This window comes from Rana temporaria, chromosome 4, assembly GCF_905171775.1.
Source record: "Rana temporaria chromosome 4, aRanTem1.1, whole genome shotgun sequence".
NCBI classification, from domain to species: Eukaryota; Metazoa; Chordata; class Amphibia; order Anura; family Ranidae; genus Rana; species Rana temporaria.
This window is the reverse complement of record NC_053492.1, coordinates 300,270,460-300,294,757: the sequence shown is the minus strand read 5'-3', so window position 1 is coordinate 300,294,757 and position 24,298 is coordinate 300,270,460. Positions and strand designations below refer to the sequence as shown.

The 24,298-nt window shown below is 44.4% G+C and overlaps 1 protein-coding gene across 4 annotated transcripts in view; it reads left to right on the top strand.

The window, feature by feature from the left end:
• The window catches only part of REPS1 (RALBP1 associated Eps domain containing 1), a 137,495-nt gene extending 127,294 nt beyond the window's left edge, over positions 1-10,201 (top strand). For all 4 annotated transcript variants that reach the window (XM_040350535.1, XM_040350537.1, XM_040350534.1 and 1 more), the window contains 2 exons: positions 6,694-6,799; positions 9,139-10,201. In XM_040350535.1, coding sequence (XP_040206469.1) covers positions 6,694-6,799; positions 9,139-9,207 — 175 coding nt within the window. In that variant the 3' untranslated portion in view covers positions 9,208-10,201. The remainder of the gene's footprint in view (positions 1-6,693; positions 6,800-9,138) is intronic.
• Positions 10,202-24,298: the final 14,097 nt, after the last annotated feature.

Genomic DNA, 24,298 nt, shown 5'->3' with positions numbered 1-24,298 from the left:
TCAAGAGTCCGGCAAAGTCTGTGCTGGTGGTTAAATCCTCAGAATCTACTGAAGGGAAAATCTTTCAGCCCCGTGGCCTGGAAGATAGTGACCACAGATGCCAGCCTGAGGGGCTGGGGAGCGATCTTGGATGGTTGCACTCGCCAAGGTACTTGGGCACAGGCGGAGAGGCAGTTACCCATCAATATCTTGGAGCTCAGAGCTGCTCGGCTAGCCCTCGAGGCTTGGACAGCCAAATTGCAGGGGTTCCCGGTGAGGATACAATCGGACAATGCCACAGCTGTGGCATATATAAACCACCAAGGGGGAACCAAGAGTCAGGCAGCTCAGAGAGAGGTGAGCTTGATTTTCCAGTGGGCAGAAGCTCATGTGCCCTGCATATCGGCAATATTCATTCCCGGGGTGGACAACCTGCAGGCAGACTTCTTGAGTCGTCAGACTCTGTCGCCAGGGGAATGGTCTCTGCATCCGCAAATTTTTCAGATAATCTGCCAGAGGTGGGGAATGCCGGACGTGGATATCATGGCATCGAGATTCAACAAGAAGCTAGACAGGTTAATGTCCCGGACACGGGACCCTATGGCCTGCGGAGCCGATGCGTTGGTTTGCCCTTGGCATCAGTTCAAACTTCTTTATGCCTTTCCCCCGCTACAATTGCTACCCCGCCTGTTAGGCAGGATCAGGGTGGAGCACAAACCAGTCATCCTGGTAGCTCCAGCATGGCCCAGAAGGGCATGGTACTCACTAATCCTAAAGATGTCAGTGGGAGATCCTTGGACGCTTCCTCTACGGCCAGACCTACTCTCGCAAGGCCCGATCCTCCACCCTGCATTACGGCATCTAAATTTGACGGCCTGGCGGCTGAATCCCTGATTCTCAGGGGTAGAGGGCTGTCTAAGCAGGTAATCTCTACCCTGATCAGGGCTAGAAAGCCGGTTTCCAGGGTGATTTATTACAGGGTCTGGAAGGCCTACGTAGGCTGGTGTGAGTCCAAGAAATGGCTTTCCCGCAAGTATACCATTGATCGAGTGTTAAGTTTTCTCCAGCTAGGAGTGGATAAAGGCCTGGCATTAAGCACAATCAAAGGACAGATTTCAGCTTTGTCAGTGTGGTTTCAGAGGCCGCTGGCCACCCACTCGCTGGTTAAGACCTTCATTCAGGGGGTCTTGCGTATTAATCCTCCGGTGAAGTCGCCACTTTGTCCGTGGGACTTGAATCTTGTTCTGTCAACTCTACAGAAACAACCTTTTGAGCCGTTGGCTGAAGTTCCTTTGGTGTTACTAACAAGGAAGTTGGTATTTCTGGTCGCCATAGTTTCCGTCAGAAGAGTGTCAGAATTGGCAGCCTTATCTTGTAAGGAGCCATATCTTATTCTGCATAAGGACAGGGTGGTTCTCCGTCCTCATCCTTCCTTTTTACCAAAGGTTATATCCAGTTTTCACCTGAATCAGCACTTGGTATTACCATCCTTTTTTCCGAAGCCCACTTCCAGAAAGGAAGGGTTGCTGCATACCTTGGATATTGTCAGGGCCATGAAGGCCTATCTTAAAGCTACAGAGAAGATTCGGAAAACAGATGTGTTGTTCATTCTACCGGATGGGCCCAAGAAAGGGCAGGCAGCTGCAAAATCCACCATCTCGAGGTGGATTAAACAGTTAATTACTCAGGCCTACGGCTTGAAGAGGTTGCCTCCTCCTTTGTCAGTAAAGGCTCATTCTACCAGGGCCATGGGCGCCTCCTGGGCAGCACACCATCAGATCTCTATGGCTCAAGTATGCAAGGCGGCAACCTGGTCTTCAGTCCACACGTTTACAAAATTTTACCAGGTGGACGTAAGAAGGAATACAGATACAGCCTTTGGGCAGGCAGTGCTGCGGGCTGCGATTTAAGACCCTCAGAATCGGGGGCACCCTTGAGTTAAAATTTAAGTTTAATTTTTCTCGACTAAGTTGGATTTATTATTATTTGAGAGTATCTCTGAATTAAATCCTTGTGTCTTGGGAAGATTTCTCCCTCCCCTCAGTAAAGCATTGCTTTGGGACATCCCACATAGTAATGAATATGCCGCTCTGTGTCCCGTGATGTACGAGAAAGAAAAAGGGATTTTTAATACAGCTTACCTGTAAAATCCTTTTCTTGGAGTACATCACGGGACACAGAGCTCCCACCCCTCTTATGGGAAATATTTTGGGAGGCATACTGCTTGCTACAAAACTGAGGTACTCCTCCTATGGGAGGGGGTTATATAGGGAGGGGCACTTCCTGTTTGAGATTGCCAGTGTCCATCACCTGAAGGTACTCCATATAACCCACATAGTAATGAATATGCCGCTCTGTGTCCCGTGATGTACTCCAAGAAAAGGATTTTACAGGTAAGCTGTATTAAAAATCCCTTTTTTTTGGCACCTGAGTGAGATGCTGATGTGTGACTTCGAAAATAGCTGCTTTACCACCGAAATGTTTATAAAATTAGTTTTCTAAGAAAATGTCTGTGTTTAACCGCATAGAACTACACCCAGTCCTAGTATGCCTCTACTTTGTAACAAAGCAGTACCGGGCACAAGACCAGAAATCTAGTGCGGTGTGGCCTGTATTCTCAAACCCGAAAAAGGGATTTTATGGCACGTAAAAAAAATCCAACAGGCCCAATATAAACAACTAGGAACTGCCTGCAGCTTGAAGAGCTGCCTGAAGGGCCTTGCTCACAAAGATTGTATCAGATGAAGCCTGAACATATGTAAAACTTTATTTACATAAACAGAAGTCCAGAAAAAAAAAAAACAGTTTCAATGATGCCTAATGGCATAATCTTAGATGATGATCTTGTCTGAGCCATCGAAAATGATGGAATGGGAAGCTGGTTCCCATTTGCAAGGACAATCGGGTATGAAAAAGAGAGAGACTGTCTTTTTAAAGGAGGCGGTAAGGTAGACGCTCAAGAGAAATCTTTCTTATGTACTGGTTTCAGAGACGGGGAAGTACATTGTCCTTGCTGAGGTGAAAGACCAAAACCGCCTTAAGAAAGGAGGAGACGTTAGACCTCATTACCACCTTGACCTTGTGTAAGACCAGAGAGTGTTCTTTACAGGAAAAAGTTGATAGTTTAGGCACACACCTCGCAGAGTTGATGGTGACCAGGAACGCAACCTTGTGAGTAATGGTGCAAAAGGGAATATCCATGAGGGGTTCAAAAGGCATTTTTTTTGAAGGGCTAAAAGTGTCAAATTGAAATGTCATGGGTAACAACTAGGGTTGTCCCGATACCACTTTTTTTAGGACCGAGTACAAGTACCGATACTTTTTTTTTCATGTACTCGCCGATACCGATTACTGATACTTTTTTTTTTAAATGCAGCCATGTCCCTAAATGCAGCCATGTCCCTAATGCAGCTTTGTCCCTAGATACAGCCTTGTGTCCCCAAAGAGAAAGCCAAGTTCTCCCCCCCCCCCCCCCCCCCCAATCCTGGGACGGGTGATCTGTCTATCAAAGTTTCCGGGCAAGGGGAAGTGTCTATACATGACGAGGCACGGCGGGGGAACACACAGCTATTCAAATGAAAGCTGTTATGTTCCCCAAGCGCAAATCAACTAGATGTCGGCAGCGGCGGGGGGACTTGGCTTTCTCTTAGGGGACTAGGCAGCAGCAGCTCTCCTCTCCTCCATACAAGGACTGCTCCGCCTCGCTCTCTGTGTAGAGCCCATTTCCCCCAGATTCAAGCATTGCAGCTGGGAACAAATGCCTGCCAGTTTTCCATGCCAGGGATGTAGATGGCGGACAAAAATTGCAATGTAAAGTTCTGCTCAGGTAAAAATCCTTTCTTTTGCCTGCAAGATTTCTGGTTCCTCCCTGCTTGTTGATGTAAGCAATGTAGTATGCTGAATTCAATAGGAAATGCAGGAGATTGCAATCAGGGCTGCTAAAATAGATTATGAAAAACATTGTGGAGGAAAGGGGGGGGAAAAAAATCCTTTTTTTTTTTTTTTTATAAATTTATAGTAAGAGTTCTAAACAGATCAGGGAAAGTTGGTCACAGGTGATAGGGAGAAGGCAATGGTATTAAAGAAGGAACTGCAGTCTGCTCGCATAATTTGTAATAAACATTGCCATTCTGAAGCTTCCCTCCAACATCTTTGCATATTTTATATATACTGTGATTCTGTACTTGCCAAATATGCTGCAGAAATCTCCCTCCACTAAGTCTGGCTGCAAACATTTTAACTGTGGGCAGCTGAAGCTGCTGCCTGTTAATTTCCTGGATTTACACACACACAGGGGCACACCTCCAGCCCTGCAGCTCTCATTGGCCCTCGTATGACTCATCTCCATCCCTTCCTGGACAACTATCGGGAGAGCGAGAGCTGTGCATGATGTCATAAGCCTAGGCTTCTTACCAGACAAGAAACAAACAGAAATTGCTCTGTATAAGGTATTTACTTGCAGGAAAAAAAGTTTTATTATCCAAAGTTAAAACGACAAAGGCAGAAGACTTAATAGATGAAAAGTTGAAAAAAATACTGAAGTACTGTCATAGAAAAATTAATAACGCACGTACATAATTAATAAGCGATTCATAAAAATATTAATATCGCGCGTAACTAATTAAAGTAAGCTATGAAAACCTTTTTGTCTATATAAACATTAAAAACAAAGAATAGGGTTGCGAAAAAGAGAAAAGTATTACATTTATTGATACAGAGAAGAAACTTGTATTACTCCAATATATTTACAACTATAACATAAACCAAGATGATATCCCAGGCACACAATTATACAAACAATAAGATGGCTAAATCAGTATCTCAAGACAATTCAAGAGAGAGAGAGAGAGAGAGAATATTTACAGAGTACTTCACCAAGTTTTCCCAATCAGCTCATGATCCAGTCTGCCTCTACTCAAATTAGGACTGTCTCTATATACCCTTCCGATGTAACTTTTCCCGCTCTAAGAATGCCCCTCAAATGTAACTTTTCCCGCTCTAAGAATGCCCCTCAAATGTAACTTTTCCCGCTCTAAGAATGCCCCTCAAATGTAACTTTTCCCACTCTAAGCTTATCAGATCCCCATCCCTTTGAGATAACCTCCCTATGTTATTATAGGTTTATAGTCCTTTTGTTAGTTGAACTCTAACAACGAGTCACTCTGTTGACTAAGAAAAACAGGACAGTCGACCAACGACATCTCAGTCTCATTAATAAGAAAAGCCTTATAAAAGAATGACATATACATCTTCATATAAATCTTATAAATATGGTTTTGAAAAGTCTCTACCACATACATTCTTCTCCTCTGTTTATACCAATGAAAAGGAGGGATATAATAAACAAGACAGTAATATAGTATATTGACTGTACCATTTGTGACTGACAGAAACTGGTGTTCAAAAAAGACTAGAAAAACTTAACATGAATAAATCACCAGGGTCAGATGGCTTGCACCTGAGTCTTCTCAAATAATTTAGCCATGTTAGACTATTATTCCCAATTTTTAAGGTCCGTTTACTGACTGGAATGACAGCAGCTGATTGGTGAAAAGCAAACCTGGTACAAATATTCAAAAAAGGTCTGAGCCAATATACCTGGAAAGTACAGACCAGTCGGCCTAACGTCAATAGTATATAAACTATTCTAAGGGACCATATCCAAGCATTTGCTGATGAAAATGGTAACCAACATGGCTTTATAAACCAAAAAAATGACTTCATGCCAGACCATTCTTTTAACATTTTATGAGAGGAGATGAGCTGTAATTTGAATAGACGAAGGCCTATGGATGTAGTGTGTCTAGATTTCCCTAAGGCATTTGATACAGTACCCCATAAATGCCTAATGTGTCAGAGCAAAACTTTATTTTTTTTCTCTAGTTTTGGATAGAGTGGAAAGCTATTAAAAGAACTCTGGTCAGGTTGTATTGCTGCTTACCTGTACCCCTGTTAGTGAGAATCGCCCCCTCTATTTGGCCTGTTTACCATGGTCAAAATTGAAGGTGTGATAAAAATTTATGGTATCAAAAAAACTATTTTGTCTTGATGCCAGAACAGTGATAAGGATGCAATCTTCCAGTAAGGACACTAGTTCTAGTGAAGGGAAGTCTCCCTAAATGGACACAGATACAAAAAAAAAAACAATTTCACCCCTCCCTTACTCTATCCAAAATGGAAAAACAAAAGCTTTGTATTTAGTTACACTTGAACATTTCAAACAAAAACTTCACCAAAAGCACTTTGATAAGAGACCCATAGGGAAATTAAGATGGGAAGATATCCACCAACCCATCCACACAGTAGTACAGAGCTGGCAGCATGAACTCCACGGCCTCCGCAATTTTTTTTTTTTAATGTCCATTACTTTGTTTGAGAGACTAGCATCACAGCTATGGCAGGTTGCAATGCAGGGCCTGCCAGGGAAAACAATATTATAGAAAATATCTGTAAACCTTTATCCAGTTTTATCTTGAATACAGTAAATATGGAAAAACAGGTCAACCTTTCCCACTAGATAAATGATATCCATTTTCCTTGGACCCTCGCACAAAACTAAGGTATGCTGGGATTTGGAGAGGTTATACAATGCTGGGCTAGATGTCACTTCGCCTCCACTTTTGTTTTTTGTATGTAGCATTATAACCCAATTGTCTCTGAACCTTGTGTCCCTCAATTAACATGAAATAAAAAAAAATCACTTTTATGCTTCAGGTCTGCTGGTAAAGATAAAAAAGCCATTCAGGCTTCTATTCGACGCAATAAAGAAACAAACACAGTTCTTGCCCGGCTAAATAGTGAATTACAACAACAGTTAAAGGTAACATTTGGTTGCATGCAGTGCCTTACGTTATATAGAAGTATGGACAGAACTATATATGATGGAATGATCAAATGTTAAAGTGGAACTTCACTCTCTTAATCAACATTGACTATATTTAATCCTTATACGGTATATCATATTTACTTATTTTAAACTTTTTTATAAATGTTTTACATTTCTTTAGTTACTTCCTGATTTCCAGGCCTAGAAAAATGTCCCACATCCCAGGAGTCTTCAGGGGGAGGGGGGTTTTTCTCAGCTAAGCATACCCTTTTGCCTGTGTGCCTGAGCTAAGGGAGGGTGGATTCCAGGAAGTAAATGCTAATGAAGTAAATTAATTATCTGCTCTTACTAAAAAATGGGCACGGCCAAAAACGTTAGGGGGGGGGGGGGGGTTCAAATAATTTTTCCGGCAAATAGAGTATGGAAACGTGGATGAATGAGTTTGCTTTAAATAATAAAAAGGAATTAACATTTTTAGTTTGTGTAGTTCCGCTTTCATATAGGATACACTATGTTCTTTACATAAATGTGTGTGTGTGTGTGTGTGTGTCTGTGTGTGTGTGTGTGTGGTAGTATAAGCCCACAGCAGTGGGCCACAACATTATTTATCATCACAGTTTGCGCATACAGCCACATGTACAATCATGCAGTGGCTCAAAGGGTTTGTTTTCAATTGACTTTTTTAAGGTGGCCATAGATGGAGTCGATTCCCCCATCAACACAGTCAGTGTTGATGGGGGGGAAATCCCTCCTGTGGAGCCATTGTGTTCTCCCGGTTAGGAGAGCAGTCCCCGCCAGGAGAACACTGCAATTACTGACTGGTGGTTATAATAGCCGGGGGATCCCCATGAGTAAGCTCCAGTGGGTGGAGTGAAATGCGTTGTGGCCTGGTGGGGGTCCAGGATGACACTACCACTCGTCTACACATAGTAGGTCTTGTTCTGATGTGCGGCTCCCGGGATCTTCTGCTCTCATCTGTCATTGTCTGGAGCTTGGGTGGTCTCCCAGCCAGCACTAGCAGCAGCAGGCACAGGACTACACTTTCTAGCAGCCTGAGAGGCTCACATATATACTATGGTTACAATAGCCACTAGTAGTAATTACATGTAAAATACAACAGGCTGGTTGTAACCAAGTTTAATCGATCAATCAACTTGGATACATTCAGCCTGCCCATACATGGTTCAAATCTCGACTGGTCCCTGCTGAACTGGCTGAGATTGGAACAGTCTATGGTCGGCTTTACTGATTTACTTGTAAAAAATATTGTCACTTTGACTAATTGAATTCATTCCTAGCCTAGATCTACCTTATGTGTTTCTAAGAGCTTTTCTGTAACTCCAGGAAACGTTTCACTTCTAACTGATCCCATTCGTAAATAAAAAAAGTTAAATCCCTGTTTTAACTTGCCTGAAGCCACCATAATGTGACATCACCATCCCAAGTCTTCTCTTCAGTTTACTTCCTGCAAGAGTAATTCTTTGGCTGTCCACATTACTGCCTGTGAGACGTGGACACTTCTGGTTAAATGGCCTCCAGCGGGGTCCTCTCAGGTGAGAGAAGGAGAAATTGTCATCGCAAGAGGCCAGTCGTCTTGGGCAAATCACAGTGCTGGATCAGCAGTGCCAGTCCCCTGCTCTGGGACCTGGAGGTGGTATTTAGTTGAGTATATCTGCTTCCACCAGGTAGGAGTGTTGGAGTATCCGGATAGGTTAGAGGCGGTGAAAGCGAGATACTGAAAATAATAAAAAAAAAAAAATATTGGTGTGGGGCTGTTAGTGGAATGGTAGTTCATGTTTCTGAAGGTCTGAAAGAAACATTAAAGGGGTTGTAAAGGTTAGTCTTTTATTTTCCAAATAGGTTCCTTTAAGCCAGTGCATTGTTGGTTCACTTACCTTTTCCTTCGATTTCCCTTCTAAATGTTTTTTTTCTTTGTTTGAATTTCTCACTTCCCGTTTCTCCTCAGTAAGCTTTCCACCATCATCCGAGCAGTGGAAAGTCATTTGGAACAGCTTACTGAACACCTTACTGAGGAGGAACAGGAAGTGAGAAATACAGACAAAGAAAACAAAGAAAAAAAAAACATTTAGATGGGGAATGGAAGGAAAAGGTAAGTGAACCAACAATGCACTAGCTTTAAGGAACCTATTTAGAAAATAAAAAACGAACCTTTACAACCCCTTTAAGGTGATATGTTGGTGCTTATTTGACAGGTAACCAAAGCAACATCTTTGTACATAATAGCTATACAGCAGTATTCACCCACCTAGTTTAGTGCTGGAAATCTTTTTAATAGCTGTGCTATCAGATAATTCAGTTTTGTTTTGTTTCAGGATGTTCTTGAAGAAAGGATATCGTTGGAAGTTCAACTGGAACAGCTACGACCATTTTCTCACCTTTAAAGCAGCAACTGCTATCTGTGAAAAAAGGCCTGCCCTAAAATAGACCCGGATTTCCAGCTCAGCGTGATTGAACATCACAATGATGTGCCTCTGTTCTCCTCTCATATTCATATTACCCTACACTAGGCTTTATAAACACTTCTCCCATAAACTTGCTATTTTGTAAGCATGGACATGCCTACTCTTCATGTATGGATACTCCAAGGCTTATTTATTGAGGTAGTGCAAAGAACACATGTGAGGTAACCCACAGCAACCAATCATATGTTAGCTTTAAGAAGTCTACTTTCAAGTTAGACTAACCAAAATAGACATAACCTCTGTGGGCTACAGAACATTGTTTGCACTATGTAGCTTAATTTCACAATCATGATACACATCTCTTTTGTACATGACCATGTTTTTGATTTATTGGCATATGAAATCTGCAATTCAGGAAAGTACCCAACAGCACTGTAGCCTTTCGACAAAAAACTAATATGTATAATGGTGATTGACAATCACTGCCATAAGCTTAATGATAAAATACTAAAATATGTTCTTGAGTATTTGCACGTCTGAGCTGTTTATTAACGTCAAAGTTCTTCATCCATGTGATATGGAGAAGTTTTTTTTACCCCTAACTGTCAATGTTAATCAGGACAGTTTATACTTTTCCAAAGCAGCGTGTCAAAATTTCTGGGTTTATTTTTCTGCTTGCCTGAAGGCCTTACTCCTCTGACCTATAGAAAGGCTTTACTAATAGCAGCAATCTCCCTGAGTGTATACTGCTCTTCAGGTTGATGTACTGTAATAGTTTTGTTCTATATTGTATGATAAACACCTTTTGATCTCATATGTAAATTTGCATTGGAAGCTGACTAACAGCAATTATTGTATTTAATAGCTTATTCTGGCTGTGGGATCCTAGATGTTAAACTGCACGGATGTATCTCAGCAGAATCAGAACTAGCAATGTGTGATTTTTACACCAATAAAACAGCACAATATTTTACCTGGTGTGACTTTTCAATGGATTTTTAAACGATACGCCAATTGTTTTTCCCTGTGAGGTGCATGTGTGTGGAAATTACCGTAAGTGGATTTGTCCCTCTAGTTTAGTCATTGAAGATTTAAAAAAATAATTGAATAGCTTAGTCAGGGCCAAGGCAAACATTTTGAACATCTTTCAAAATTAAGGAACACATGTAATGAGAGAAATGCAGGGGCTGTCATTGCGTATCTCGAATTCTCACTCCGACTTTCTCTGGCTGCTTTGAGTCACTGACTCCAAACAGAAATGCTGAGTGAAGTCATAACCTGTGATTCACATAGTAGTTTCAGATTAGTGACTTCGTGTTGAAAGCATTGGATTAGCATGACAGCCCACCAGTTAGTATTTTCTGTTGGCGAGGTCAGTAATGGAAAACTCTGTGTGCTCTCAGGTGTCCTTTAACAAAAACAAGCCTGTTTTAAATTCATGCTATTGCTTCCCTGCTTAGTGTGTTTGGGAAGTGGTGTTACTCAGCTACCATGGAATCTTTTTTTTCCCACGTCAGATACATGCATGATAGAGCAAGGTTTAAATGTACTTGGTGCAAAATTTTGGACCCACCAGGTCCACCCCTCCACGGTGACAGACCCCTCCTCCGCACTCACCGCTCCGCAGTGACTTCACCCCTCCACGGCGACAGTCACTCACCCCTCCACGGCATTTTCAGCTTTTCTTCCCGTCCAACTCGATCCATCCTGATTGGCCAGGAGGAGAAGCCGGATAACAATAGCGAATATTAATTTGCTATGGTCACAAGTGGGTGGGTTCAGGTTACAATGCTCTGCGCCCCCGAGCCCAACCTTTTTCCAAGCCACAGGCTCTAATCATGTGGCTTGGAAAAATAAAACTCATACAAACATATGAGTCTGGCACCCTGTAGGGCAATGGTGCCCCAGCACCCTGCCTGCTCAGTGGAGGATTTGTCTGCTGATCCCTGCTGAGCAGGCGGATGACAGGTCCGTGTCCACTCCACTGAGGCAGAGCGGACATGGTTACAGCCTGCTGTTCTCTATGGGGCAGTCGGATGGAAAAGGGACTGCCTGTCCATTTCCATCCAAAACCATCCGATCTGCTAGATCAGGGATAAGCAATTAGCGGACCTCCAGCTGTTGCAGAACTACAAGTCCCATGAGGCATAGCAAGACACTGACAGCCACAAGCATGACACCCAGAGGCAGAGGCATGATGGGACTTGTAGTTTGGCAACAGCTGGAGGTCCGCTAATTGCATATCCCTGTGCTAGATGATAGGCAATGGAATCCCCCATCCTCCTGTTTTTAGCGGACTGGACTTGATCAGATGCAGGCGGGTGTAAACGGACACATGTCCATTTACATCAGCCTCTATAAAGAATAATGGGTGGTCCGATTGGGCCCGCCTGAAAAATGGACAGGCAGATCCGATCGATCTGCTAGTGTCAAAGGGGCCTAAGGCATTGTTCACACAGGGTATACACAGCGTATCTATATGGGGATGCACAGGTGTTCCGTGCAGGCAGTCCCATTGATGTCATTTGGGATGCAGCAACTGCCGTTGCTCATAATTTTACATCCATGTAGGTCTGCATGCATGTTTCTGAGCTCACACTGTCTGCGCTCGGGGTCATGTACCCACACGGATGTCAGATTGGGATCAGCAGCTATGCCTGTGCAGCCGTTGCATCCCAATTGACATAAATGGGACTGCCTGTACGGGGATGCATGGAACATCCCTGTGTGTGTGTGTGTGTGTGTGTGTGTGTAAACATGGCTCACCATGGGCGTATACTTTAGTATGCCACATGTGAAAGATACTTTAGTAGCACTTTAGCAGAAATTTTGTAAGTTATGTTGTGTTTAGGTGCACTGTTAATGAGGGTATTTTTAGCGAAAATATTGGTTTGATAAACATTTACGCAATTATCTAACTACCTTTAAAATCAGTAGCACCTTATTTCTATTCTACTGGTCGTGTGCTTTCAGAAAATGTATGGTTTGGGGGGGTCTTTTACAAATTCCGAAAGCTGTAAGTAAAAATGTAAACCTCCAGATTTTTTTGAGACCTATTTTAAGTACGTTCGATTTTCACCATTTTGCAAAAAGACACAATTTAAAATTTACAAATTTGTTATTAACTCCATACAGGTTAAGCTTTTATATTTAGTAGGGATTTAGCAGGAATTTGGTAAAATTAGCTGTGTTTTTTGTATCTGCTACTAATGGTTTTAGTGTATTTTTTGCGAATATGTTGGTTTGATAAACCTTTGCACAAATACGGCTGGATCTAAAAAAAATAAAATAAATCAGTAGCACTTTTTTTTATTTTTTATTCTAGAGGTCATATGCTTTCAGAAAATATATGGTTTTGGGGGGTTTTCACACATTTCCGAAAGCTGTAAGGGAAAAATGAAAACCCTTCAGATTGTTAGAGAAATTCGGATATTTACATTTTTGCATACGTTTGATTTTCACCGTTTTGCAAAAAGTGCAATGTAAAAAAAAAAATGTCTTATTTATTAACTCAATATAGGTTAAGCTTTTATATTTATATATTTAGTACAAATTTGCTGTGTATTTATCTGCTAATCCATGATTTTAGTGGATTTTTAGGTAAAATATTGTTTTTAATAAACATTTGCGCAAATATCGTGGGACCTTAGAAATTAGTAGCACCTTCTTTTTATTCTACCGTTTCTTTGCTTTCACAAAATATATGGTTTGGGGGGTCTTTTACAAACTTTGAAAACTATATGTGAAAAATTGCAAAAATGGTCTGAGTGTACAGAATTGAGCACAGGGCCTGGCAGCAAAAGGGTTAAAGGATAAGTTCACTTATAAAAAGCATGTTTTTTAGCAGGTGATTTTATTATTTTTTCCATAGGAGCCTGCAGAACATTGCAATCAGCAGATCACAGATTTAATGTCCGGCTCCTGCAGACACTCCATACAGAGCCTGTACCTCCTATGCAGGCAGACAGTTGCTGAAGTGCAGAAAGAGTAATGAACTAAAAGCCGCCTGCCATGGCGGCAGACGGGACTTAATTTATTCACATATATGGGTGAACAAGTGACGTGGCTGCGCTGGGCTTTGGCCACCCAACCATGCGGTTTTTAAATTGTGGCACAGAGAGGGTTCCTCCGCCTGCTGTCACAGTGGGGACATTTGGGGAGAACTGCACAGTAACATGGTATATGTTACACCCTAAATAGGGGTGTAACATGCTGCCAAAGGGAAACTAGCTGTTTTAATACATTTTGATTCTTGTTTGCTTAATTCTTTTACATTTGCAGCTTCTCCAGTGCCTATACAGATTTCTATCACCCAGAACCACAAGCCTCTGGGATCCTTGCCATTCTGCAAAGCAAAATGCTTGGCTACATGATGATTTTTAAAACATTTTAATATTTTGCACCTGCTCTTCTAAAGTATAACTGAAAACAAACCTAACTTTTTTCCAGTTAGACAATGGAGAGCACCTGACATGTTTTTATTGATGTCTGTGCCACAATTGGAGAGAGTATTTTTCCTAAAAGTGATGGAAAATCCCAAGTTCCTGGTTGTCCTCAGAACAGTAATAGAAGGAAACTTTTTTTGATGGGGGAAGCTATTTCTGGTGACAGCCAGGTATTTTCTCTCGCTTCATGTTTAGGACATGGGACAGGAAGTGAAAGAAAATCTCACCAATGGGACACAAATGACAAAAAAAAAAAAAAAACACAGACAGGCATGTTATTCCCTTCTTTAGTCTATCCAAACTGAAAAACAAAAGGTTTTGCCTTTAATCCTACTTGAATCTATTGGGCAGGGTCCTAGTGATACATCCAATATATTGCCAGCTACATGGGCACTGCAGCATGTAAACGATCCCTTCTGTATTTTTCAGGTCAATAGGAGTGGGCTAGAAGTAATTGAAATACAACATGGAAACACTCTCAGTAGGCTGTAAAATGATAGTCTGACAACAGCTACAGTTGGATGGAGCCAAGCCGCGCCCTTGGTGGTATTTGTGTTTTAGGGCGGTTATGTGCCCAGGGATGAATTCCTGGACCACAAACCGCTTTCATTTGTCCCTGGGTGCATACTGCCCTAAACGTACCTGCTGTTAGGTGCACTGTCTAGCCCCATCCAGCCACTGCAGCTTTTAGACTTCATAGTTTTACACTACAGGCTATTGACAGTGGGGCTGGAGGGTGTGCCCGTGTTCTGCTACAGCTATGGGATTATGCATAGGCAGCTGGTACTGGAGGATTTTAATGGGCGGCCCCTCCAGCAACAAAGAAAACTAGCTAAGATACAACAAATAAATCGCACTGTTTCTGCCTTGCTTCAGGTGCAAGGGAAAAAGCTACAGTAATTCATGTACACTCACACATAAAGTTTTAGTTTTTTAAAGTGGTTGGAAACTAAAAAAAAAAAAAACCTGCAAGACAGAGGCTTAATGAGCTAGTATACATCACATACTAGCTCATTCTGAAATACTTACCTTAAATCGAAGCTGTTGCAGTGGTCCCTGTTCACCTCCGTGACTGGTGACATGTCGCCTGGAGTTATTTACGGGTTTTGCGGGCTTTGGTGCTCCTGAAGAAACCGCAAACCGTTTCGTCCCGTGAGCATGTGCCGATGACGACGGCACATGCGAATATCTCCTAAACGGTGCAAGTTTAGGAGATATTCACGGTACCTACAGGTAAGCCTTATTATAGGCTTATCTGTAGGTAAAAGTGGTGTAACAGAGTTTACAACCACTTTAATAGAAGGTGTCTGTCCCCTGGTAAGTAATATAACGCAAAAAATTAAGGTCTTGGGACTCCGCACTCACCCTATGGGCAGAGCCCTCCAGTAGTCACTGCTCCTCTGGTGCATAATACTACAAACAATATTTAGGTGAGGGGGGGTGGTATGTGAATCTATGCAGCCAAAGACATGATTCTAGAAAAATCTCCTAGCTGTTGTTTGTAGTCCCGCAGGAAAGGACAGCTCCCAAGGATTATATTGTAGTGGGGGGTCACTGTGTGTTTCAGCTCCACACATCACCCTGCTTGGCCAGGCATTCACTTCAGACACACTTTGCCAGTCAATGAACAGTCCTTTAGCTTGTTTTTGTTTAAGGGATTCAACTTGGATGGGGAAAAGGGTCATGGGATGCCCAGATAATGAATCTTAATGAACTGAACAATCGTTTTGAATCTATATTGGCAGTCTCTAAAGCTCCTCCCTCCTCGAGCACACACTTGAAATTCCTTTGCTCTACTACACAATCCTAGATTCCGGTCACCATCAGCACATGGTTAGGCCTTACTCTGAATAAGTCCCAACAGTTGAATAATGGCCATTTGCTGACAGGGGTCTGCAGTCCTCTTTGGTGTAGCAACCAATGGCAATGAAAAATGTTATTTCTGATAACTGAAACTTAGTGGACTACTGATCCCAGAAAGTCCTGTGCAAATCCTGGCTGCAGTAACTTGACTTCAACACCACAGTCTGTCCACATCCAATCCTAGCATGTCTCTCCCACAGCGTCTCACTCACTGGCAACAGGATGGATCCCTCCTGAATGATTTTCCTGGCAGTGTGCCCCGCTGTTTTCATCCTGCTTCAGGACAGCTCTCAATAACTGTGTAAAGGGAGGCTCCCAAGCTCTAGGCCTGAGGTCACCCTCCCCCAGAAAGGGGGTCCCTCAAGGGCCACCACAGCCTAACACGCTGTCATTTAGTTCTTCCACCCGACAACTCCCCCAGCAGGCTGACCATGAGTATATATAGGAGGTCTGCCCCCTGCCAGTTGGGGATTGGTCAGGGCTCCCAGATGCACTCCATGCCACTCTCTGCCCTGCCTCTTTTCCAGAACCCTCTGGAAACAAAACCGCCAGGAAGATAAAGTACATGTCTGTCACCTGCTGCTACACTAAACCACTTTCCAGCCCCCAGATCAAAAACAAGCAGGCCTAGCTCACAGCTTGGCCTGCCTAGATTTACCTGCACTGGCTGTAAAAATACAAACAACTACCTCTAGCAACCTACCTAAGGTGATACACTATTAACCAGAGTTAATCTAAACAGGGGCTGGGGGATGTGAGCATATACAGCCATAAACATGATGCATCAAAAGTCTGCTGGCTGATCACTTGTAGTCCCACAGGGAATAATTACTCCAAAGGATTGTAGTAACCAGAGTAAATGGAAACCTAAACCAGAACTGGTCAGTGAGCCTGAAAAATAATAAACATCCCGAAAACATTTAAACAGTGGGTTGATTCCACATACTTTTACCAGAAACAGTGCTGGAGAGGAGAGGAGAGGAGAAGAGAAGTCTGCCTGGACAACATCATTTAATCCCCAAGGTGGTAAGCTAAACTGGTTCCAATGTGGATGGCACTGTGAAGAGGTGCAGGGTAATAAGTGTGGACGACTGGGGTATGCTGGTGGCACATCTGTAGGAGTATCAGCTGCTGTGAGAAGCGGTGGTTCTGCTGTCTTCCCTAAAGCTGAGTGGATCTGGTCCACCGAGATAGGTGGCTTCCCTGGTGGCTGACGCTGTGGCTTCTGCATTGACCCGGTCTTTGGCTTCCTGCCCTGATTGGCCAGTGGGCGGAAGCTGATTCACAGGGATCGCAGGGTGGGAGGACTCCAGGCACACTGCTCTTACCCCCCGAGGACAACATAAAACTGGCCAATTGGGGCCTCGGCTGTGGTCATGTGCCTGTAAGGGGGTGATGGACCAGGTAGAGACCCGTTGGTCTGGTGCCCTGTACATTGCACGGCCACAGAGATGGTGTGAGCTTGGGGGGGTGGCGCCCCTTGTGGACCAGCTGCCACTGGGATTATGGTTCTGTTGTTTTTTTTTTTTATCTGGGCTTCTAGAATCTAGAAGCCTAGTATTTAATTGGATCAGTGCTATTGCTGCTATTTGAACCCTGACTGGGAGAAAGCCTTTTACGACCTTGTCTATATGAGGTCTGTCTCTTAAGCCTAGTACACACAGGACGAATGTCGGCCAGCTTCTGTCGAAGGGGCATGACTGAAAGTTGTGCTGAGAGCACTGACTGGAGTGTTCTGGCGGGCGGGGCCTTGTCAAAACACAATAGCACAGCAGGGGAAATTGCTGTACTAACGTCAGATAGTTAGTACAACGGCTACGATCAGAGCTGTGTGTACGAGGCTTTAGGCTGCATTTACACCTGAGAGGAGCAATTTTTAGGCGTTTTTATTTGAGCGTTTTTGAGCATTTTTAGAAGTGTATTACAAGCGGTTTACAGCTTCAGGGGGTCAAGTACAAGTACTCGCACAAATGCTCGGTATCGGTCTCGGGACAACCCTAGTTTTCAGACATTTCTATTGAAGTCTAGCAAGTCCAGTGAAGTGGGGCCCAATCTGTCTCCAGTCTGCTAAATAGAAGCTCATGTACTTTTTACCCTTTCGTCTTCCAGGACAGCCCTGTAGATGTAGCTCCTCCCTCCGGGACAGGAAACACAATCACCCCCAATCATAAAAGGCGGTCCTCCAGGTCCTCTCCTCAGTTTTTTGTGTTTCCTGCCGGACGGGAGGAGATACAATCAGGGAACGTGTTTGTTTGTTTTTTATGTGAGAGAACCTACCTCAGCCTTCAGCACTCCTCTGGCCCTAGGGGTAGAGAGCGTAGCTGGAGTCTCCTCCGCCGTGAGCTCGGCGAGAGTCGGACCCCGTTGACGGTGGGATCCGTCCCCTGTAGTGATCCGGGTGACGTGGCCGCGAGGGTGAGAGACGCCATCGATTCGGCGCGCCGCTTCCGGTATTCGATGAGGGGGCGGGTTCCATGCGTTCCAAAGAGAGGAAGGAGTATTCTCGGCGGAAGCGCGTCATCAGGGGGCGCCCGGAAGTATCGTTCCTACTTCAAAAAAGGGCGCGGAGGAGACTCGAAGGACCCGGCGCTGGTGTTTGTTCAGGGAGACTGAAAACGATTACACAGGACCATGGAGGCAGCAGCGGCTATTTCCGATCCTGGTCCAGCAGGCACCGGTACCTCTCAGGTAAGGCCTGGTGACGGCACATGGCTTACTCTGATAGGTAGGGGATTTTTACCCCAGATACCCCCCCCCTAGGTGGTGAACCTGTTTGGTGGAGGTTTTTTCTTTTGCACCTTCTAGGAACCTTGTCACAGTGGTGAATGAAGGTTTAGCTGGTTGTAATGTGGTCAAACTGTGTTGTTTATTTTAACAGGTCAAGGCCCATGATAAGAACCAGCCTCCTAGGAAGAAATGTGCAGTGTGTGGGACAAAGCTAAGTTCTAATTGGGATAAGCCTTTATGTCCTGACTGTGTTAATAGCTTGGTTAAAGAAAGTTCGTTAACCACTTGTAACCAAATGTTATCATCTTTTAAAGATGAGATGACATCCACATTTCAGTCGTTTAAGGGACTGATTGATAGGATGCAGGTTCCAGCCCCGTCCCTAACTAGGGCCTCTAGTACTCCTTCCTTACAAATTCAGGAGGAAGAGGAGGAAATTAGAGACAGAACTCCCAGATCAGTTGTTTCCTCTCAGGCAGGTTCAGCATCTGAATCAGAGGGAGAGGAGGATTCCTCCAGGGCGGCCAGATACAAATTGTCATTGGATGATGTGGGGGATCTCCTGAATGCCATCTATGACACTTTAGATATCCAGGAGGAACAGGTTCAGCTCTCACGGCATGACCTCATGTATCAGGGGAATGCGACCAGAACCAAAGTTTTTCCGGTTCATAAGTCTTTGATTGATATGATTCTGCGAGAGTGGGAACAACCTGAAAGAAGACCCTTTTTTTCAGGCAGCCTCAAACGTAGGTTTCCATTCGAATCAGATGTGTCTCATCCTTGGAACAAGGTTCCTAGACTGGATGCCCCTTTAGCCAAGGTCTCCAGGAGGACAGATTTGGCATTTGATGACCTAGGTTCCCTTAGGGACCCAATGGACAAAAGGGGGGACCTACTTTTGAAAAGAGCTTGGGACGCCTCTGCGATCAGTTTAAAACCAGCTCTATCGGCTACTTGTGTAGCAAGAAACTTAGAGTGTTGGCTCACCCAGTTACAGGCACACATCTTGGCCGGTACCTCTAGACAAGAGCTTTTAAAATCTTTTCCACTCTTGTTCAAGGCAGTGGGTTTTCTAGCTGACGCCTCAGAGGAGTCAGTAAAGTTGGCTGCCAGGTCAGCAGCCTTGGTCAATGCAGCCAGAAGATCAGTATGGCTAAAAACTTGGACGGGAGATGCCGCCTCAAAATTAAAATTGTGTGGTCTTCCGTTTTCAGGAGATCACCTTTTTGGACCCGGCCTCCAAGAGGCTTTAGAACATACTCAGGACAGGAAGAAGGCCTTTCCTGAGAAAAAGAAAAAAGCCGAAGGAAAGAGTTTTTTTCGTGGCTTCAGGGGTTCAAACTTTTGGCAAAACCAGAAAAAGGAAGGCCAACCCAAGAAGCATTGGGCAGGCCACAAGGGGCGTGGTAGAGGAGGAATCCTGTTTAATCCTCCTCAACCCCCCCCCAAAACCGCAATGACTCCTGTGTCCCCGTGGGAGGAAGGTTGGGGCAGTTCCTCCCACAATGGACCAAGGCAACCTCAAGCCCGTTCATTCTAAATTTAATAGAGAACGGATACAAACTGGAGTTTGCGTCACTGCCTCAATGGAACTTCAGGGTGACTCATCCTCCCAGAGAAAAGGCAAAAGCAGAAGCTCTCATGCTGTCGCTAGGAGAATTAGTGGATCAGAGAGTTCTAATTCCGGTACCCCTGGAGGAGCAGGGACAGGGAGTATATTCCCATATCTTCATAGTAAAGAAACCATCAGGAAAGAAGTTCAGGATGATCCTGAACCTTCGGCCCCTGAACAGATTTGTAAGGTACAAAAGGTTCAGGATGGAGTCGATCTTTACAGTTGCAAGATGTCTGTTCCCGGGGTGTTACATGGCGACCCTGGATCTCAGGGATGCTTATCTGCACATCCCTATACATCCAGATTACCAGAAATTTCTCAGGGTAGCAGTGAGGGCAACTTTAGGGATTCAACACTTCCAGTTCCAAGCTCTGCCCTTTGGTCTATCCTCGTCTCCGAGAACAAGGTTCTGGCAGAAGCTCTTGCCCCTCTCAGAGATCAAGCTATCACGGTAATCCCATATCTGGACGATCTACTGTTTGTAGCCAGATCGGCTCAACAGTTAGGGAAGGATTTACTGGTGGCACAGGAATATCTCTCCTCACTCGGGTGGATAATCAACCGGGACAAATCCCAGTTGGTGCCATCCCAGGAAGTGGTTTACCTGGGGTACAGGATATCTTCGGTAAGGAGAAAAATTTATCTCCCCGAGGAAAAGGTTATCAAAGTAAGTCAGGCCGTTGCCCAACTACAGTCCAATCAGTGGATTTCAATCAGAGAGGTAATGAGAGTCCTGGGGTTCATGACATCCTGCTTCCCTGCAGTTCCTTGGGCAAGACATCATCAACGCCCATTACAGGAACTTATGCTCCGTCTCTGGAGCGGCCAAAGTCAAGATTTAGAGTCACTGATTCCAATCTCAGCCAAAGTAAAAAGGAAGTTGTGGTGGTGGCGAAAACATCACAACCTGAGCAAGGGTCTAGACTGGTCCTTCCCGGTGGAAGTAATAGTGACTACGGACGCAAGTGCCTGGGGCTGGGGAGCCCATCTAGGGGAAGCAGTAGCCCAGGGAGCATGGTCTCCTGTGGAGGCAAGTCGTTCCTCCAACCAAAGAGAGCTGTTGGCAATTCTAAGAACCATAGAGTCATTTCAGGGAAGGTTGGTAGGACATCACCTGCAAGTTCGTTCGGACAACGCAGCGGCTGTTGCGTACCTGAACAAGCAGGGAGGGACAAGAAGTCCGGCTTTGCAAGAGATATCCAACAAAATCCTCTCCTGGGCGGAGACCAACTTGTTTTCACTGACAGCAGTTCACCTAAAGGGCACTCAAAACTCTCTGGCAGATTATTTAAGTCGCCAGCCAGTGAAACAGGACGAATGGTCCCTGAACGAAGAAGTATTTGCTCAGATAACACAAAGGTGGGGTCTTCCGGAAATAGATCTTTTTGCCTCAGACAAGAACAAGAAAGTAACCCAGTTCTTCTCAATAGATCCCAGAGATCAGGCCTTAAGGATAGACGCATTTTCCAATCCCTGGAGGTTCAACATTTGCTACGCCTTCCCCCCAGTAAGGATGATAGCAGCAGTGCTCCAGAAATTTCGGTTGGAGGCGACAGACTTGATTTTGATCGCGCCCTGGTGGCCAAAGAGGCCTTGGTTCGCAATCCTGAAGGAACTATGCATTTTTCCTCCATTTCCCCTTCCAGTCCGGAAGGATCTGATCTCGCAGGGTCCAATCCTACACCCGCAGATAGACAGATTGAGTCTAACTGCGTGGTATCTGAGGAAGAGTTATTGAGAGCAGAGGGTTTCTCAGAGAAAGTAATAAACACCCTATTACAGTGCAGAAAGCCAGTTACAAGAGCAATCTATGCCAAATTTTGGAAGAGATTTTGTTCCTGGATGAGAGAACAAGAGTTAGATCATCCAGGTATTCCAGCTATTCTGGATTTTTTGCAGGCTGGGGTAGATCTGGGTCTCTCCCCTAGCACTCTAAAGGTACAGGTAGCAGCCCTGAGTGTCTTCTTGCAGTGTTCCCTTCAGCAGAATTCATACGTTAGGAGTTTTTTCAAGGCCTTATCAAGATCTAGGCCAGTGAGGGTCTCGACCTGTCCTTCTTGGGATCTTTCATTGGTGCTCAGAGCACTCTCAGGCAAACCTTTTGAACCTCTGGAGAAATCCATCCTGAAATGGGTCACACTTAAAACGGTCCTCTTGGTGGCAGTGACCTCAGCCAGACGGGTGAGTGAGCTACAGGCTCTTTCAATCTTGGAGCCTTTTTTGTTGATTTTTGATGATAGGATTATTTTGAAAACAGACCCCAGTTTTCTTCCTAAAGTTGTGTCCAAGTTCCATAGGACACAGGACATTGTCCTTCCTTCTTTTTGTTCCACCTCAGACTCAGAGGGAGCACCCCAAAACTTACTAGATGTGAGGAGGTGCCTTTTAGTTTACTTAGAAGCTTCCAAAGAGTTTAGGAAGAGTGATTCCCTTTTTGTTAATTTTTCAGGTAGTAAGAAGGGTCATAAGGCATCAAAATCCTCTATTGCCAGATGGATCAGAATGGCAATAGAGAAGGCCTATGAGTTAGAGGGCCTACAAGCCCCATTTGTTAAAGCACACTCGACTAGAGCAGTTTCGAGTTCATGGGCCGAGAGGGGCGGAGCCTCACCAGAAGAGATTTGCAAGGCGGCAACGTGGTCAAGTTATACTACCTTCGCCAAGCATTATCGCCTGGACTTGATGTCTGAGAAGGATCAGGCATTTGGTAGGAGGGTCCTCCAAGCAGTAACCCCACCCTGATAAGTAAGTTTCTTGTCTATCATCTACAGGGCTGTCCTGGAAGACGAAAGGGTAAAACCGAAGTTAGGCTTACCGGTAACTCTGTTTTCAAGAGTCTTCCAGGACAGCCTGGCTTCCCACCCGGTGTATATTATTCTAAACTGGAAATGGAAGTTTGTACTAACGATATGTTGGTAAGATTATGTTTTTCAGAGTCCGTCAGGAATTCTTGGATGAACTGAGGAGAGGACCTGGAGGACCGCCTTTTATGATTGGGGGTGATTGTGTTTCCTGTCCCGGAGGGAGGAGCTACATCTACAGGGCTGTCCTGGAAGACTCTTGAAAACAGAGTTACCGGTAAGCCTAACTTCGGTTTTTGAGCGCTTTGCTACAGGCGACAAAACTCCAATATGGGCCAATGAATGGGATTTGCCTTGGGCGTATTAAAGCTTCAAGTAGAAAATCGCCTAACTGTGAATAGGGCCAAGAAGAGCAGCTACTGTTTTTTTGTAAAATAAAGAAATAAAAAAAAATCATAAACAGATGTATAGTGGTCCAGGAGTCCAGTGCTGTCTTAACCCAGGCTGGTTCTTTGCTGGTCTTTGGGTCCCTGGTTCTGTCATCTTGCCTGTGGGAAGCCGTCTGTGACTTCCTGCTGTGTCAGCCAGCTGCAGTGTTGCCAACCGCCAGTGAAAAGATGGGCACTTTTTCCCTGCCAGTAAAAAATATGGCTGTGAAGCCTGACCGAGACCATCCAAGTGCCTACTACAGTGTGTTCGGAGTGTGCCGCGTGAAGTCATTGTGCAAGGGAACGGAGCAGCCAGAACCTCATGTGCAGGTCTGCGAAACGGGAGGACGGCAAGCCAGGAGAGGACTAAAGGGACCACCTGGCATGGAGAGAGAGGGTCACTGTGACCCAGGAGGGGACGTGTAAGTTTTAATCTGGTAGGTTGGCAACACTGGCCAGCTCCCCATGTGCAAAATGCCCTTTCTATTTGGCCTGGTCCAGCAGTATTCAGGAATCATAATATGCCCCAGGGGGTTGCGGGCAAGGGACGGGGAAATACAATTCTGCTCATCTCACCTCTGGTAAAAATGATTTGCACACTTTTATTTGGAACTGATTATTGTTTGATTTGACCTTTATTTGCTATTATTGTAGAAACATTTTATTGTATTAATAGTTCATTGGCTTGCACAACACACTTTACAACTTTATTTTTTACCCTTTTATAAATGTTTAGCTCTGCAATCATTCTTTGATTGAATTGGTTGTGCAATATATTGGAATACTGGCTGACAGGGGTTGTAACAGTTTTTAGTGTGGAACTTTATGTAAAAGTTATCCTTAGGGGGTATGATGCCCACCAGGAGGCAAAGACTGTGGTTGGGGCTTGTCCCCCTCATTCCTCTATCATTCCTCTACAGAGCGTCCTATGACCACCACGCTGCAGTACGGATCCTGACCCCTTTATATTATACTCAGGCGTGTGTTCTGCTGCTTCCTGGGAACACTTCCGGCAACAGACAGCCTTATATTTCCACCGGGCGGAAGGAAATACTATACTCAGCGCTGAATCCGCCTATTGGACGAGCTGGCAGTCAGTCATTCTCTTCTAGCCTCTAGCAACGTGACAAATGAGCAGCTGTTTCTATGATAGGCTGATGGCTTGCCTGCTTGTCCAATGAACAAATG